The sequence below is a fragment of the Rhinolophus ferrumequinum genome, chromosome 4 (assembly GCF_004115265.2).
Source record: "Rhinolophus ferrumequinum isolate MPI-CBG mRhiFer1 chromosome 4, mRhiFer1_v1.p, whole genome shotgun sequence".
NCBI lineage: Eukaryota > Metazoa > Chordata > Mammalia > Chiroptera > Rhinolophidae > Rhinolophus > Rhinolophus ferrumequinum.
The window spans coordinates 65,452,016-65,469,868 of record NC_046287.1 but is presented as its reverse complement, the minus strand read 5'-3'; the positions used below and the strand labels follow the sequence as shown (position 1 = coordinate 65,469,868).

The 17,853-nt window shown below is 34.3% G+C and overlaps 1 protein-coding gene across 24 annotated transcripts in view; it reads left to right on the top strand.

The window, feature by feature from the left end:
• The window catches only part of NRG1 (neuregulin 1), a 973,831-nt gene that overhangs the window by 939,894 nt on the left and 16,084 nt on the right, over window positions 1–17,853 (top strand). For 11 of the 24 annotated variants that reach the window (XM_033104325.1, XM_033104324.1, XM_033104321.1 and 8 more), the window contains 2 exons: window positions 10,978–11,036; window positions 17,681–17,704. The exons of 1 other annotated variant lie outside the window; for it this stretch is intronic. In XM_033104325.1, coding sequence (XP_032960216.1) covers window positions 10,978–11,036; window positions 17,681–17,704 — 83 coding nt within the window. Of the gene's footprint in view, window positions 1–10,311; window positions 10,380–10,977; window positions 11,037–17,680; window positions 17,705–17,853 lie in introns of all 24 variants that reach the window. 12 more of the 24 variants (XM_033104326.1, XM_033104323.1, XM_033104334.1 and 9 more) reach the window with 2 other exon arrangements.

The following is a 17,853-nucleotide window of genomic DNA, read 5'->3' as shown; positions in this document are numbered from 1 at the left end:
CTAAGGAACCAGTGCAGTTATTTTCCACATATTAATTTCAGCTATTCTGTAGCCCTCCCACGTCCTATACAAAACATGTAATCGCATAATTGCTATTCATTTGTTTCATATTGGTATTGTGCCAACAACTGCATTTTTGTCACCCACACAGGTTTTCATTAAATTTTAAGCCCAATTCGGAAAAAAAAGAAATACTTGCTATATATATATTTTTTAATCTTCTAGTGAAATGTTTGCTATTCCTCTAATAGTTATTAAAGCAGCAAACTGTGAATGAACACTCTATATTCTCCGAGCTCATTGTCTAGTGAGCTATGCCTGTCTTCTAGTTCTCCAAAAATTGGCATCATAATTTTGTTTATTTATTTATTTGTTTGTTTGTAATTAGAACCTTTCAGAAAAGTGTTAATGCTTATGACTAGATCTTGTTGGAAAGAAAATCTTTCACATCTATGATTGTGATAACACCCCTCTCCTTTTGGACCATGTCTTTATTGATGCATCAAAGCAAGCTAGTACCTTAAAGGAAAAATTGGAATATATTAAACACCCCAAATATTTCAGGTCTTTTTTCTTAAATAAAAGTGTGTTTTTTAAAAAAATCCCTGTATTAAAAACATTTCTAGTGTTAAAAATAATCACTACTCAGAACTGAAGCAAAGGCACATAATATACCATGTCTTAGGATAATATATTTTCACTAGACCACTTGACTAGAAACAGAAAGCATTAAAATGTCGCATTGGCTCATCATGGTCCTGTGTATGAAGCCAGTTCATAGTTTCCATATGGTCCATCTGTCTAAAGCAAAACATTGCTGAAGCATGAGCTATATCATTCCAAATCAGCTTTATCCCTGACTAAAGACATGACTCAGAAACACCACAAGCATGGAAGTTTCCAAATAGTCTCTCTGGTCACCTAATCCACTGTTGTCTTCTTGGGAGTTGAAGTAGAAGACTTTACAGCAAATCTCTTTGTCTCTCCATGTAGAACAAGGTGTCCCAAATGGATTTACCATATAAGAGTTAAACACTTCTCTGAAAAGTGGTTTGCTGGTTACTTGAACTTCTCCCCTGGGCACTGTGTGGGAATTTCAGTGCTAGTTCTCATCTTTTATATTTCTCTTCTCTCTACAGCAATTTAAAATTTATCCTAGGAAAAAAAATAGTTACTATTCCAGATTACATAAAGACGAGAAAAGAATCATTTCACCTTTTACCCTCTGATGCCCTATGTAGTCAAATAGTTCAAAGAAATAAGACAATTTGAACATGACGTTGTCCAGTTTCCTCTTTGCTTTTTTCCCTCATTTTTGTGTATCTGTTCTTCTCAGCAGTTTTGGTGGAAAACTATTTGGGAAGATGTTGATGTGATTTTTTTAATCTAAAAATTATTTTATACCAGAACGTATTTATAAACCAATTATGTTGTCCCATGGACAGATGTGGCTTCCCCATGAGGGGAAGAGAGCTTTTACCACCAATTTTGGTGAACGGTTGTGAGCCCTTTTACTTCACTCTCTGGACAATATCTTTATTTATAACATAGAATTAATATGTTCTCCAAATTTCTTCCCAGGAAGTCAGTGAAATTAAATGAATTCGTTTCTGCTAAAGTACTTCTAACTCTGGCAAAGCAAGACTTTTTTTTCCTTATAATAAAAAGTAAATGGTAGCATTACATTCTCTCTGTAGACATTGGAAAAATGTATACACCTGTTTTAATACACTGTGTTATCATGTTTAATCCCCAGTTCTTCATCTTATTTAACACTAGCAGTTTTCATTTGGTTTAGTAAGGCCACCAGCTAGCTTTATGACTTTGCATTTGCCAGATCATTTAATATCACTGATCATTGTATTCCTTATGTGCAAAAACAAAAGAGAAACAAATTGTGGGAAGATGGGAGGTACTTGCAAATATGAACTTATGATTTTTATAATTAATTTTTATGAAACTATGTAGTATACATAGGGCCTATATTATATTATTATAAAAGACAGTTATGAAAAATACATACCTGTAGGAGATTAGGTCACAACAAATATGTTATAATAAATTAAACTCAATAAATGAAAAATTAATTAACTTTTTTTTATAGAACAGCTACATCTATGCCAGAATTTTTGAAAACACAGAGAAAATATAAGGCATGGGCTCTGGTCCCTGGGAACTTAGTCTGTTTAGAAAGATGAAGTAGCTAAAATAGTGAATCAATTAGAGTAAATATGCTGATTGATACAATGCTGACTATTGTGGTAATGAGATTTCAAAGAACGAAACGAAAAGATTGGAATAAGTTGGAGAAGACTTTATAAACAACAGCCATCATTTATGAAGCATTTATATATACGTAGCAGGCAGGCGCTGAAGTTGCAGTAATGGTTTCTGTGAAGCACAGTGACATGCATATCTAGACCAGCAGTTCCATGCTGAGAAGTCAAACAAACAAAAAACTAAGCTAGACATTAGAGCCGGTGTATGAGCTCTGAAGGCCAGGCAGAGGACTTTGGACCTTGTGGTAGCTAAGAGGGAGTCAGAGTAACTTCTAGAGGAGGAGAGTGACATCATAAACAGAGCAGATGTTTAGGGAAGAGAAATTTAGGGAAGAGAAATCTGTACAGGCTAGAGAAATTTGGGGACTAGGTAAGATGGGAAGGGAAAATCAAAGACACTAGCTAAGGTTAAAGTTTTATAAAATCCTGGCATAATATTAATGATGGCAAAAATAATATTTGTAATACTTATTAGCAGCTGGATTAACATAATTAAAAGAGGCATGATGATTAAATTTATGGTTGTGTCCTGCAGTCTCACCCTCTTGGCTATAGAAAGAGAAATTTTGGAACAGATAAAAAGGATATTGGGCTAGAACTTTTGATCCATAAGAACAGACGGCTAATTGTATTCCAACTCCAGCCCTAGAAGATTTCGTTCTTCAGAATGGGTGTGACACTTGCCTATAGCCCTTCTCTGTTTCTAAATGCTGTAATCTTTAACAGATACAGAAGCATTTGTGAAAGAGAGTGAGTGGGACTCTTGTGGCTTAGATCTAGGTCATTAGCTCCTCGAGGACCATGTCTCCTATTTCTTCTGTGTGCCTCATATATCTAGGATCCTGTTATATGCTACTAGGTATTTATTAATTCATTTTGACTATCACTCACTAAGATTCATTGACAAAATTCTTTTTTTTTCTTTATAGGAACCAATTTAGGGGCAGTTTTACCTAAAATCAGGTGCACTGACTACCTATGTATTCTTAATAGCTTTGCTTCCTTTGTTCTAAAATCAGCAAGGGAGCCACATACACTTACTGAGCTCCTTCTATGAGGCAGGCTCTGTGCTGGTGCTCAGGCTGTAGTGGTGAACAAAACCATGCTGTCTTTGCCCTCATAGAGTCTGGAGGCTATTGCGAGTAACTAATGTATTGCAAGTCATTAATTTAATTATAAATTGTTGGTGTGCCAAGTGCTGTGAAGGATATTTAGGGAGCTAAGGGAATGTATAACAGGGATCTCAATTACTCAGAGACTATGAAAAAAACATGTCTTCAACCCTCACCTTGAGAGGCATATAGTCTATTTACAATAAAATGTAAAGTTTTGAAATATTCACATTGAATGATTTAAGTAATAAGTAAATAGTTAGGTGTTTCATTAAAATGTGGCTGGTGGAGTATACAAAACTGTAAAGTTCTGAATTTACAGAATTTTGTTTGATGAGACAGGAAAGGACATTCTCCAGAGAGGAAGAAACAACCACAAATTAACACTCAATATGTCATTGTGTCACAAATGATGTGGAGATGTATGGGATGTAGATTGATTCCATATCCAATTGAATTGTTTGACTCCAAACTTACGGATACATCATGTAGAGTAAACAATGGCAAGGGTTTTAGTCCACAGATGAGCATTTCAGAACAAGCTGTGCAAACAGAGGTTTGGGAAGGGCACCAAGGTTCAAACAGGACGGGCTAATTCATAAACACAGCCATTCTCATTATTGGGATGCTATGTCTTAGACACTAAAAAACAACATTGGAGAACAAGGACAAGTTGGACTTTTTCCCCTCAGTATTTACCCAAGAGTCCAGTGTGGCCACTATATACAAAGGATGCCAAAATAATGTATACACATTTTAAGAAAGTAAAAAACTATTAAAATTGTAATATTCGATATATACCGATAACAAAAGATGAATACAAGTCACATTTGACTTCTGCAATTACAAGAGGAGCTCAAAGTGGTTACCATCAACGTCCAGACACTTCTGATCACGGTGAACTACTGCTTGAGCAACGGTCACCAAAGTGTCCATTTGTATACATTTATTTTAGCACCCCCAAAATGGCACCCCATATATATATATATACTGTTACAGTTCTTTATTGGACTGATATATATATATATATATATATATATATATATATATATATATATATCAGGATATATATACTGTTATTTCATGGATTGAGAACTAGTCTCCAGATCATAATTAAAAAGAAAAGGGATGATAGCATCCTAGCTGAACTGTGATGGGGAGGTGCAGGGTTGGATCTGAAGGAAATGTTATTGAAGCATTTTATATTTAATGTTTTCTTTAATGATGTTGAAGAAGGCATTCCCTTGAGGAAATAAACATCTTTTGCAGATGATGCCAGAAAAAAGAAAACCACTAAAACACAAATTAAAAACCTGTAGAAATTTCAATTAAAGGTAGATAACAGAATGAGGGTCATCTTGGAAAAATGCAGACTAATAGTAACAGTATATTTGGGAAAGAATAATCTACAACACAGATACTCAATCAGTGAGTGAGTGAGGTCCAGCTAGAATGCTGAGCAGGCAAAGGGGTGAAAAAAGTCAGCATTTGCAACATAATACTGTAGGAAAACAGAGCAGCAGTCTTTGAGCTAGTAGACACACTGTGAGCTCTAATTTGTACAGAGAGCAAAAGCCGGAACATCTAACACTTAAACCCACTGATGTTCCTCAATATATATTTGTTGGCGTTTCCATTATTTGATATTTATAAACATAGACACCAAAGAAATTATTTCAGATGTTGTACAATCTGAAAGTAATACCTATTGAGGTAGAGTGAAAAGACAATAGGGACTTTTCTGGTTTAGACAAGGCATTTTAAAATTGTCCACATATTTCATTGTAGAGTGATGATTAAAGAAAGAGGAAATGTCAGATATGGACTTTGTTTCCTTTCTCCTGCTTGATCAAGGGAGGGCCTAATGAAAATTAATGAAGAAAGAAAGAAAGAAAGAAAGAAAGAAAGAAAGAAAGAAAGAAAGAAAGGAGGGAGGGAGGGAGGGAGGGAGGGAGGGAGGGAGGGAGGGAGGGAGGGAGGGAGGGAGGGAGGGAGGGAGGGAGGGAGGGAGGGAGGGAGGGAGGGAGGAAGGAAGAAGATGTCTAAGGGTGGTTTATAAATTGACTATATATTTATAAAATCATAAAACCATTTATAATGGTTTATAACATTAGCAAACCCTAAATAACTAGAAGTTTCTTGGGGGTCTGTAATTATATTTGAATATATCTAGCATCCACCTCAAAAAATGGGAAATAATTTATTCAATTAGCATATACAAAAATGCACAGAGCACTAAATTGATTCTCAAAATACATGACTGTAATTTTGCTAACCATTGTCATCCCAATAAACTTAATTTTAAATAAATAAATAAAGTAAAGTATAAAATAAAAAAAAATACACGACTATGGTCCATTACATAGTAAGCATATCAGGATATTCAGTGTGTTAGGTTATTATTAAGGACAGTTTTTATTTTACTGATGCTGTATGGAAGTCTTGGTTACTAGATTGTACTGCTTTATTGAATTGTACATAAACTGGTATTTCAGTAATAGTATTTAAATATGAAATAATAGACTTATCGTTAAAGAGTTATAGTGTTTTGAAATTCCAAACACAATATTGAAGGTTTCTATTTAGTGAGGAGGACACTAGGAGTTCTTACAAAATAATTTAGGAGTCTACAGAGGATTCTGTCATGAACCATAAAAATAAACGCCAGAAGTTCGATATTCACCTGTACTTGGCAAATCGATTGACTGTATGAAAGTCTCTTTGTTACAGTTCTTTATTGGACATTGCAGTCTGATCCTATCTTAGGCTCAGTTTAACAGACATAAGAGCCCTTTATGAGCCGGGCACTGTGCTAAACATCAGAGTACAAAATGATCAAAATATGGTCACTGTCCTCACAAAAAGATAATCACAATACAGGTACATAAGGGCAGTGAAAGAGATCAGGACAGGGTGCCGAGATCCTGATCTCGAGAGCCGAGAGGGGATCCCCACCCAGGGTGTGTTAGTGGGGAGATGGAGAAGGTGAGGGTCACGGTTAGTTGAAATAAGTGATGCTTTAGTTCAGACAAAACTGTCAATTTTCATCTCATTAAAAGCAAATATAGAACAAAGATTGTTTATCACATTATGAGCAAATACTAAAATTATAAAAATGATTTCCATTTTCTCATCTAATTGGTGAAACAAATGGTACATGTATTTTTGAAGCTAATACAATAGGGGCTTGATTGTTATTCAAACAGGTTCTTTTAGGAAAAAAAATTCTTTGAATTTGCTCAAACTCATGCCAAAGCATGTTGTTCAAAATCAGATTAAATTTACCATATTCTTAAATTCAAGGAAAGTGATAGATTGGATGCTTAGCATATAATGCTAATATAGAAATATGTCAGAAGCCAGATAGTCTCCCTATTCTTTTAGTTGTAATTCCATAGAATTTTATTCAGAGTTTATGGATCAGAGAGTTTTCATTTGCATATGCTTTCTCTATGCAATCAATGAAGTCTGCAGTTTGCTTATGCAAAAAGTATATCAGTTTCCATTTCCTTCATTTTGACTTCGCAACAATTCTAGATGTCCACAAAAATTACACAATGGCTATTGTTGCTGAACATTTGAATTGCTTAGGAATAGGTATTTGCAATTTGTTTTACCTCCATGATTGTCTTAAAAAGCCATTCTATTAAAAATGTTTTTAAAAAGTCCTTGAGCCCTTCCTGACTGGTAATGAATTCAGAAGAAACGATGTCAGGGTTTTCTCACAATGATTCCATGTTGTAGGATGAGTTTTGATTCCCAGAACATTTGTGGTAAAGAAACCTTTGATAATCACTTACTTAAATCCCTTCATCTTTTCCCTGGGGAAAACTGAGGCCCAATGACACCCAGTGGGCAGCTCATCTAAGCCGGAAGATACTCAGGTGCCAGGATAGAGGGTCTTAGTCTCCATCTTCCAAGGTCAGGGTCCCTGACACCTTACACTTTAATGTACATACAAATCTCTTGGGGCTCTTGTTAAAATGCAGAGTCTTATTTAATAGTTCTAGACCAGGGCCTAAGATTCTGCATTTCTACTAACAAAACCCCAGGAGATGCTGATGCTGTTGGTCCATGGACCACACTGAAGAAGAATAAGGCTTTACACTAAGACAATTTATCTGAGTGAAGGTCAAAATTAGCGAAATCATACTTCTGGGTCAGATATAGCTGATAATTCCAAAAAAATTTTGAAAAATCATATCTTAAGACCTAGTGTTACTGCACCAAATATTCTGTATTATCTTATGATAGAGATAAACCACCATCCCATAATGCTAGTTTCCTGGGAACCATTGTTTTAGAAGTTCATACTAAATAGAAAATTGATGGGGTAAGATTTTTGATCCCCTTCACCTAGTTGTTCTTTGCCCTCTGATCGCAAAACTGTCATCTAAGATGCATAAATGATGATTTTCTAATAAAATGAATATTCTTTCCCTTAGCATAATTCCTCAGCTATTTGTTAATTTCATGATCCTTAAGTAGCCTCTCTCTCTCTACCTCTCTCTCTGTTTCTCTCTCTCTCTCCATCTTTCCCTCCCTCTCCCCTCCCTCCCACACACACATTAGGTAAGTGCTTTGCCTGATAGTTATGGTACAGATGGACCGTTAGTAAGAATCATGGCTATGCGTATTGAGCAGACATACGTGCACACACAAACACGTAGTAGTCACGTATCTTATACCATGTTCTTTGTATGAAACAAGTGGATTATTCTGTGATCAATATGAGAATTTCAATTTTTTTCCAAGAAGGTCAACAGGTAAGATGAAATGGTCATTATAAAATATACCTTTATTTGTGGAATTGCCTGCTTAATTGCAGGATATGTCTATATGGATTTTTAGTCCCGTTCAGAAACAAATACACAAATAAAAATCCCAAATACTTCAGAAATTATTATGTTAAATAATTTATATGGAAAATAACTTCCCATGTATTTTTCTTATATGAGGGGTGCCAAAAAAAAATGTGTACAAGTGGACACTTCGATCAGCTTTGCTCATGCAGTAGTTCGCCATAATCAGAAGTGTCTGGACACTGATGGTAACCACTTTGAGCACCTCTTGTAATTGCAGAAGTCAAACGTGACTTATTTTCATGTTTTGTTATCGGTATATATTGAGTATTACAATTAATAACAGTTTTTTCCTTTCTTAAAATGTGTATACATTTTTTTGGCATCCTCTGTATATCTGTGAAGACATTCTTATTGAAGCATGTAGAATGACATCTTTATGATAAATGACCCAACTTCACGGGGTATAGTTTTTATATATGTATTTTTTCTAGGTAAATCTTCTATTTATTGCAGCAAAAATATTCTAACTAAAAATAGCCAGTTTGTTTATATAAAAGTATTTTGAAGCATTCAAAAGGACTATATAAATTAATACAAAATATTTGTTGTTAAGCTTATTGATATATTGTTAATGATCATTTATACTTTAAGTTTACACAAGTACGCATGGGACTAAAAATTTGGAACTGCCAGTATCTTATCTTGCAGGCCATTCTTCATGAAATAGGAGAATAAGATATACCAAATCAAATGATAATATTTTTTGACATTGAAGCTGACTATAAGGGAAATTTTTTAAAATCACCCTTACATTAGTAAAAATGAATACTTTTATTCACATCTCTTTGATGCCAAAAGATAGTGTTTATTCTTATTTACTCTGGAGAAGAAAGGGTAATATGTAAATTACGAGGTATGTGCTCTCAGAGCTAAATTATATTAGGTAAGTGATTTGCATGGTAGTTATGGTATAGATGAACTATGATCATGGCTATGGGTATTGAGCATCTGTAAATATATTTGCTTCCTAGTACCTTTGATGGCCCAAATTATTAGAGTATTGAGTAGAATGAATCCAATCTGAAATGCTTTAGTTACAGGAGTAACAACACAAAAAGAGCAGTTGTAAAGGATTTCCGTATTTAAGCACAGTAGCACCACTGCATGACCTCAACAGCAATGTAGTATCAGGATTCTAGAATTTGGATAGGTAAATGTATGTGTGTGAGTAAAATGTAAATTTTATACAATTTCACAATAGTTTTACCTTAAAAGTAAATTGATATATGTCAAGTACTACTTAGAAGAATAAGTGCTTAAATTTTTAAAAATGTATTTGTCTTTCATTTAGGGGTACTTGGATGAAGTGAAATATGTTCTAATAAAAAAAAAAAAACTCTGCCTTTTTCCGTCTTTCAACATTAAAAATGAGACCTAATTTGTAATATCTTTAAAAAAACAGAGAATGTAGTTTTTCTTGTTAGTAATCACTGGAGTGTGAAAGTGCTTAACTTATATTATAGGTTGATGATTTAACTTATAAAAATACCTGTGAAATAAGTACAAAATTGAGTGTCTATAAAAGAAAAAACTCAGAATCATTTAAATAATTGAAGATTATGGATCGATCCATGTAAGCTCTCACCAAAACCAATGTTTATTTTGTAAATGTATTTTTCAGTTACAGTTGGCATATAAAATTATATTAGTTTCAGGTGTCAACGTAGTGATTAGACATTTGTATACCTTATGAAGTGATCACCATGATTAACATAGGAAGAGGCAATGATCAGTGGCAGAGAAGCAAATGCTAAAGGGAAAGAAAATGGCTTAGCTGCTCAGGCCTTGCAGCCCATATTCAACTTTGCAACCTCACTCTAGTTAAATTTCAGTTAACTGATCTTATGAGGACGAAAGCCAAGTAACAACAAAAATATATACTCCACAGTTTTCATGGGACATGGTTTTCTAAATGTTTTGTCTTTTCCTTTCCTTTATGTTGTTTGGTCACCAGGTCATTTGTAGGACTCTCCATATTCCATAGGAGGAAAATTGCCAGTGTGAAAGTTCCGTGTCTTTAGCCATTCTATTGCTTATCACATTTTTGCCCTCTAGGTGCCAACCTGGATTCACTGGAGCGAGATGTACTGAGAATGTGCCCATGAAAGTCCAAAACCAAGAAAGTATGTTAAAATAATCTGCAATTTGCTTTCTCCCACAAATTACAGCAAGAGTCACTACCACTTGGTGTTTTTACAGTTCAGTTGTAACTGATTCCTTTTGTTCTAATTATGGTTTAACCACTCGGGGCATAAACTATTCAATCTGACCTTGTTTAAGTATCTCTCAACATGGGCCCCAAAGGTCACAAATTTAAAAGAATGACCCATCAGGATGGCCAGTGATGCTTGCAACCAAGGCAGGCAAGCTAACCAAAAAGAACATTTCCTTCCAATGTTTTGACCAAAGCTATCAAATGGAAAACTGAGATGAAGGAAACATCAAATTTAATTTTAAGTAGCTCCCTTTGAAAGAAAGCAGTTATTTGAACTGCTGGGGTCTTTCTGTCCTATAAACCCAAGGACTACATTTGTCCAAAATTTTAACCCTTTGGGGGACATGCCAGAGTCTGACAGCCATGATTAGGACAAAGACTCAGTTCCTGAGGTTGAACTCACCAAGTTCAGTCAAATGACACTGAAGGAGCTTCTTTCTAGCATATGTTCACCTCTTCTCTTTTTCTCTGTTTTTTCTACCATTGTTTTTTGTTTCTTCTCTCAGGTGCCCAAATGAGTTTACTGGTGATCGCTGCCAAAACTACGTAATGGCCAGCTTCTACAGTACGTCCACTCCCTTTCTGTCTCTGCCTGAATAGGAGCATGCTCAGTCGGTGCTGCTTTCTTGTTGCTGCATCTCCCCTCAGATTTCACCTAGAGCTAGATGTGTTTTACCAGGTCTAACACTGACTGCCTCTGCCTGTCGCATGAGAACATTAACAAAAGCGATTGTATTACTTCCTCTGTTCGTCACTAGTTGGCTCTCAGAATCTCATAGGAGTGTGAGGCTCCCGATGTTTCTGAAATTGATACTGAATAATGTGATACAAAATGATAGTCAATATCAAGCAGTGCAATTATAATAAAGGCATTTAAAAGTCTCACTTTTATTGATAAAATAAAAATCATTCCACTGACCAGTCCATCTTCTTTATAAAATGACAACATCCTGAAAAAGATGTGGCTAAGCTGTAACCAATATGGTCTTGAAATGATGGTAAGTTAATTTTGGTTCAGAATGTATTTATAACAAATAAACATAAGAAAAAGAGTTCAGATGTTTTTCTTCATCAACCAGCAGTTTGCATGTAGGTATAAAAAAAGCACTGAGTAGGAAAAATTAAAAACAAACATTTCACAGCAAATAAGGTAGACTGGCTTCTATTTATATTGCTTAGGAAACAAGTAACTTGGAGCTAATTTAAACAATCACTTATTTATATTAGCATTTATTTATGCTAGTTTCAATGATAATTTTAGCAGAAAATAGTTGTTATAAAATATTTATTATTTACTTTGAAATATAACATTTCACCTCTAGATAAATATTTTTAAATGCCGAATTGGGAAATTCTGATGGATTTCTATGGCTTCATGAGGTTATGAACATCATTCCTAAAATTCCAGTTCACACTGCATATAAGTGCATAGATAACTAAACTATGAATTTGTCCTACGATTGTGAATTGGGACTATAGCTTTTAATTCTCGAGCTTTCAAAGCATTGTATTTAAAATGAATTCCACATTGCTAGCCATTTAGATAACTATATATATATATATATATATATATATATATATATATATATATTTATATATATATATATATACAGACACACACACACACACATATATATACATATGTGTATATATATGTGTATATATATATTTTTTTTCTTTCTGTAAAGGATTGGTAAATATTTAAGAGCTTGTAGGTGATATCTTTGCTGTCACAACTACTCAACTCTGCCATTATAGCACAAAACCGGCAGAAGATAATACATAAGCAAATGAGCATGGCTGTGTGCTATTAAAACTTTATTTACAAAAGCAGGCAGTGGACTGGATTTGTCAACCTCTGATTTAAATTGTCAATTGCTCATCCTGAAAAATATTTCACATAGCTTATTGCAGTGCAAATTTATGCAACACAAGAAACAGTGACACGAGCTAGTCATTTGGGGGCCCTAAGAGAATCAGATATTTATCTTTATTCATATGCATGCAAACAATAAGATTCTGTTCCTCGTGTTAATAGTCATAGAAGAGTAAATCCCATGGAAAAATAAATTCAATATGCATTATGGGGAGATTAGACCCATAATATTCAATCATTTATTTGGTGAAATGATATTTATTATATATTTATATAGACTACAAATCAAAGATTATGTTATTGGCCATTTTCTGTTGTGGAAATTGGTGAATTGACATTACTAAATTTTCAAACACAGCCTTCACTTTATTCACAAATCTTTAAATAATACACATTTAGTGAACAGAATTTCTCTCTTCATAGCTATAGATTAAGGTTTTTCTTTTCTTTTAAATATAGATAAATGGAAAGTAAAAATAGAAGGGAAATAATATAATTTTACTTAACATATTAAAACCATTGCTTTTAGAAATGTGTGTTTGTATTCAAATATTAATAGAGTTATCAAATTCATGTACCTGTATAAATATAATGAAATTATGTTGTATAATTTAATGAAAATTCTGGATATTTGCATTATACTTAAATTTTAGGTGTTACATTGTACACTGAAGGCAATGTTGGAGCACTAGATAGACAAAAGCATTACAAAGGAAACTATTTCTCAAAATAATAATGCGGTTGTAAAGAGAGAAAATGTTCTCAACTTCTCTTTTAGAATATTTTCTTTCATAAGATATTATTTAAAAGAGCAACTTAGTATTTAATCACAATGTGATTCCTCAAATAAATTCTTTACTAAGGTTTCAGTGGCACTTTTGGAAGGCATCAGGAAAGCAGCGTTCATATTTAACCTGATTTAACACAGATTGCTAGGAAGCACATTTATGAACAAAAATCTGTAATGACCGCATCTGGGCTGCTTCATGCCTGGAAAAACAATGACTGCCAATCAGAAACTGCTTTCCAAAGTTGTCTTGCCCAGAGTTAATTTTCTAACCTCTATGTTTTCAACTGTCAATTTTCATTTCTGCACACTCCCCACTAGAAGGCAGGAAAATAAATTTTTACTGCTCTAAGAACTTTATGTTCAAGTAGCAGTGAGGGCTGCAAAAGAATAAAAACTGTTGCCACAGTGGTACTGTTTAAAATTGAATTGTCTGTGTGTTCATAAAGTTTGAAACACATAACATAAATTTTAAAAGTAAAGATATTCCCCAGCTTTAAAGAGAAACATTTTCAACTTACCAAACCACATTTTCAGTGGAAAAATAACATTCTAAAAGAATGTAGAATTTTACAATGCTTATTAGCACATAAATTGCATTATTAGGATTTGATGCAACTTTCCCGATCAGAGTGTCCTTTTGGACATGTATTGATTTATAAAAACTGATTTAAAATATGAAAGAAAGAAACAAATGTGTATTTTATATGGCTTTCTTGAAGGCAGCCATGTGCCTTGAAATAAAACATATTTATAGTACTTTCTAGGACAATAAAGTCAAGGCTAGTCAGCTTCAAATTTGACCAATTGACACAGAAATCCTATTTGAAAGGATTGTGTTCATTTGTGTGTGTGTGTGTGTGTGTGTGTGTGTGTGTGTGTGTGTACACAGGAAATCCATAATCAATTTATAGACTTTATGAAGAGAGAAAGAAAAAGCACTCACAGCTTCAGTAGTTACAAAAAGTATGTGGCAAGTATGTTATATATAAACTAACATATAATAGGACTCAATTATAGAATAGACCAAATTATGAAATATTTAAACGAGTATTATTTTAGAAGTTTTAGGCATATTCTCAGAATAGGTAACCTTAGCAGATATCCTTAAAAGTAGTTTTGAATCATAGGTTACTAGTGCATAAATTATTTGTGTTGATTTCTAAATGCTTTAAAAACCTGTTAAAGTTATTAATTTATCAAACATGTGTATCCTGCTGACACTATAATAAAGGCACACTCAATCTATGACAAAATTATAAATTCCAGCTGAGTACTAGTGAGATTTTACTGTGTATGTTTGTGAGTGTACTCTTGTGTACATGGTAACTTGGAAGTAAGGAGAAAGTCTCCTGTTACATTTTGAAGGGCTCAATGGCAATATGGATTGGTATATGTGAAAAAAAAAAAGTATCTACAGTTGTAAAGGTAAGTTGAAATTAAAAGTCAGACACTAATTTGGTCCTGTTTAGAACTGGCATTGCCAGAACAACTTTAGAAATCTCAGAGGTGCAGAAAGTAAAGACTACACATAAATCTCTGAGATTATTTCCATGAGGAAGCCCAGGATGTTAAAGAGTAAAATCCTGAATGTCTTCAAATTTTAACAGAAACCATAGTTGCATGTACATATAATTTTGGTAAAAGAAAGTTGTTTCATTGTTCTTTTCTCTAATGAAATTGAAAATTTAAATTAACCTATGGGTTAATCAGTTTTCTTCAAACAATTGTAAAATCCTAAACAAAGGATTAGTGAGTCAATATTTAATATTTCCTGAAGACTCTCATATTTAGATTAATTTTTTATATTGCTTACTGTACAGCAGGAAATCACATGTAGAAAAAGAAACTAAATTGTTTACAGTAACCTTTGTGTTTTTGAATTATTAATTTAATTTGAGAAATGTAGTGGCTAGGCAGAAGTGCAATAGGAAGTGTAGGCTACATAATGAGCCTAAGCCAACATTCGATTAAATAGAACAGATAGAAAGTAATAACCTCTTCATAGAATGAAAAGTGTCTGTGTAGTCTGCTTTTCTTGACTCACAAGGAAAGAACTGTAGCCACCAATAGGAAAAATAAATTGGAGCATTATTTGCTCCAGGTCTAGAATGATGCATGTTTCCTCTGCTTGTTTCCTTGTTAGAGCTTATGGACAGAAGAGATTCCAATTTTAAGTACCAATTTCCTTTTGAATAATTTGAAATTGGAGCTGCCTGATATGAATGACTTCCCATGAAATGAAATTATAGTTAGGCTCACAGACTTACCTATAAAACTGTAAATGCAGTAATATGTATGCATGGGCATGCTACTAATTTTATTGAAGACTTAACCAAGCTTTCTATGCAACTAATATATATCATTAGCAGTGTTCATGTAGGCATGGAATAATTATTCTCTGGAAAGAGTTTCTGCAGATATCTCTTTATTTTAACCCTTAAATTATTACTGACTGGTAGGAGGGAAAGGCGAGAGATGGAGTGGTTTCTAGGGAGAAAAACAGAATCACATCCTCATGGAAATGTGTCAGGAAATGTATAATTTCCTCAGAAAATGAATTTTTTTTATACCTTGATGTTCCAAAGTTTATATGAAGGAAACAGAGAGAAAAAAAATCCATTTGTCAAATTGCATGTTGCAAACAGGCAAGAGAAATTTGTTTGGATTTGAATAAATTGTTATTTTACTGTGGACGTTGTGCAACCAAATTAACCCTACATCCTCTGGCTCTTAATTTATGAAAATTTTGGTCATTTGCCTGAGTACCCTGGACCCAAGGCAGAGGGGACTCTATTATATGCAGTGCCTCTCATTACTCGATTTACTATTTGAATATATATATATATATATATATATATATATATATATATATATATATATGTTTTAATCTGGGAAACTTCATTTCCTGGAAAGTTTTTAAAGTCAAAATTCTTGACATGTATCAGGAGCATTCAGTTTTCCTAGCCATGAAATTAGTCAAAAGTAAACCTACAAGCTGTAATTGGTCTAAGCTGTTAAACTTGTCTGCTGTTGGCAGACGTATTTTGTGGCTCCTTTAGTCCCCAAGGTAGCCCTGTGAGGCATGTGTTTATATCATAAGCATTTTGTCAGTGATACATTATCTTGTCCAAGTCACTGAACCACTAAATGGCAGAGACAGGACCTGAAACCAGGATGAGTCCCGCACACCTCCCCCTCTCTATAAGGTGCTTTGTTCAAGCCCAAACTCATGGTTTTGTAAGAGAAATACCCCTCCTCCACAAGTTTTCAAATTTAAGAGATGTCCTGTCATATTTTTGGACTATCCTGGTTTCTCTCTAATCAGTGATGAAGGGATAAAATGTAGACCTCCGAATCTATGTTTTTTATTCTGCCCCTGCCTCTCCACCACATTTGCCTCTCCACCACAAATTAGGAACTCTGAAAGATTTCAATCTGGTGAAACTTGATTAACAATTTTTGTTTCAAGAATGGAGTGTGATTTCCAGAGGTTTTGTTCTCATTTGCCCCGTTTTCCCATTTCTTCATTTGAGCCTATGCAGGTTCTGCTAGTCCTGGAATCTTGGTGGCTCTGCAGTCAGATATGCCAGGCCCAGGAGAGGGGCTGGGGGCTCACACCTTTGCCTTCCTTTCCCCTAGCCACCCTCAGGTCTTCTAAACACCTGGGCCTGTCGGAGCTCAGCACTGTGGAGTGATTATGAAATTGGCCTCTGTTATTTGAGGGAGTAATAAATTAAAATTAAAATGAACGAAAGACTTCAGGAATTGTATCCTCCCCCCCTTTTTTTTACAAGTTTTTACAATTTTTTTTTTTTACAAAAAAAAAATTGAGTTTCTTGTACCACAAAGGAATTATATGAAAAAAGAAACTGGAAACAGCTTCTGATGCCCCAGTGCTCTCTCTGGCTTTTGGGGCATAAGTGTTTGTTAAATATCCTGTAAGTGTTGGAGAAAGCTTAGGAGAAAAGGAAATAGAGTTTTAAAAAAAATAACCAAAGCAGTAAGAAATAGTCGACCATAACTATTGGAAAATGTAAATCCAACATGATAAAATTTTCAGACCAAATTACTACCCTCTTGAGTTTTATTCCTGGCTCTGCCACTGTGTGTCTTTGGGTAAAACAACAACAGCAACAACACAAATTTACTTTCCTGGAACTTCTGCCTTTTAAAAAGACAGGAATGAAAGAATACTAAATGCCTTTTCTGACTATAAATATGATATTTCTACTCCCAAACCATGATGGTACATAGAGGGTAGTTCAACTATCCTCTTGACTTGCTCCCTCAGTCAAGTCTTTTAAGGGTTAATAAAGACATACTGTGCTGGTATTTGCACACCTCTTAAAAGAGAAGTTCCCCATGTGGATGCATGGAGGCGTACCTGAGCACTGCTTAATTAACCACCAGCACTTGTCCTGTTCAATGTGCACGCACAGAGCCGTAAGAGTCATGTGTAATGTGTTTTGGAGTGCAGTGTATTGCTCTTTTCTGAAACTTTTTCCCTTTCTTTCTTTTTTTTATCAACTTTCTGCATTGGCAGAGCATCTTGGGATTGAATTTATGGGTATGGACCAATCATCATTCCTTTTAGCCTGCAGAATTTAGAGCCTATGAGCTGAAATCGTTTTCCCTTCCTTCTCTTACCTTTCAGTTCCTAACTAATTTCCTTTTTCTTTAGAAGGGGTCATACAGCTATAACAATGATTTCTCTGC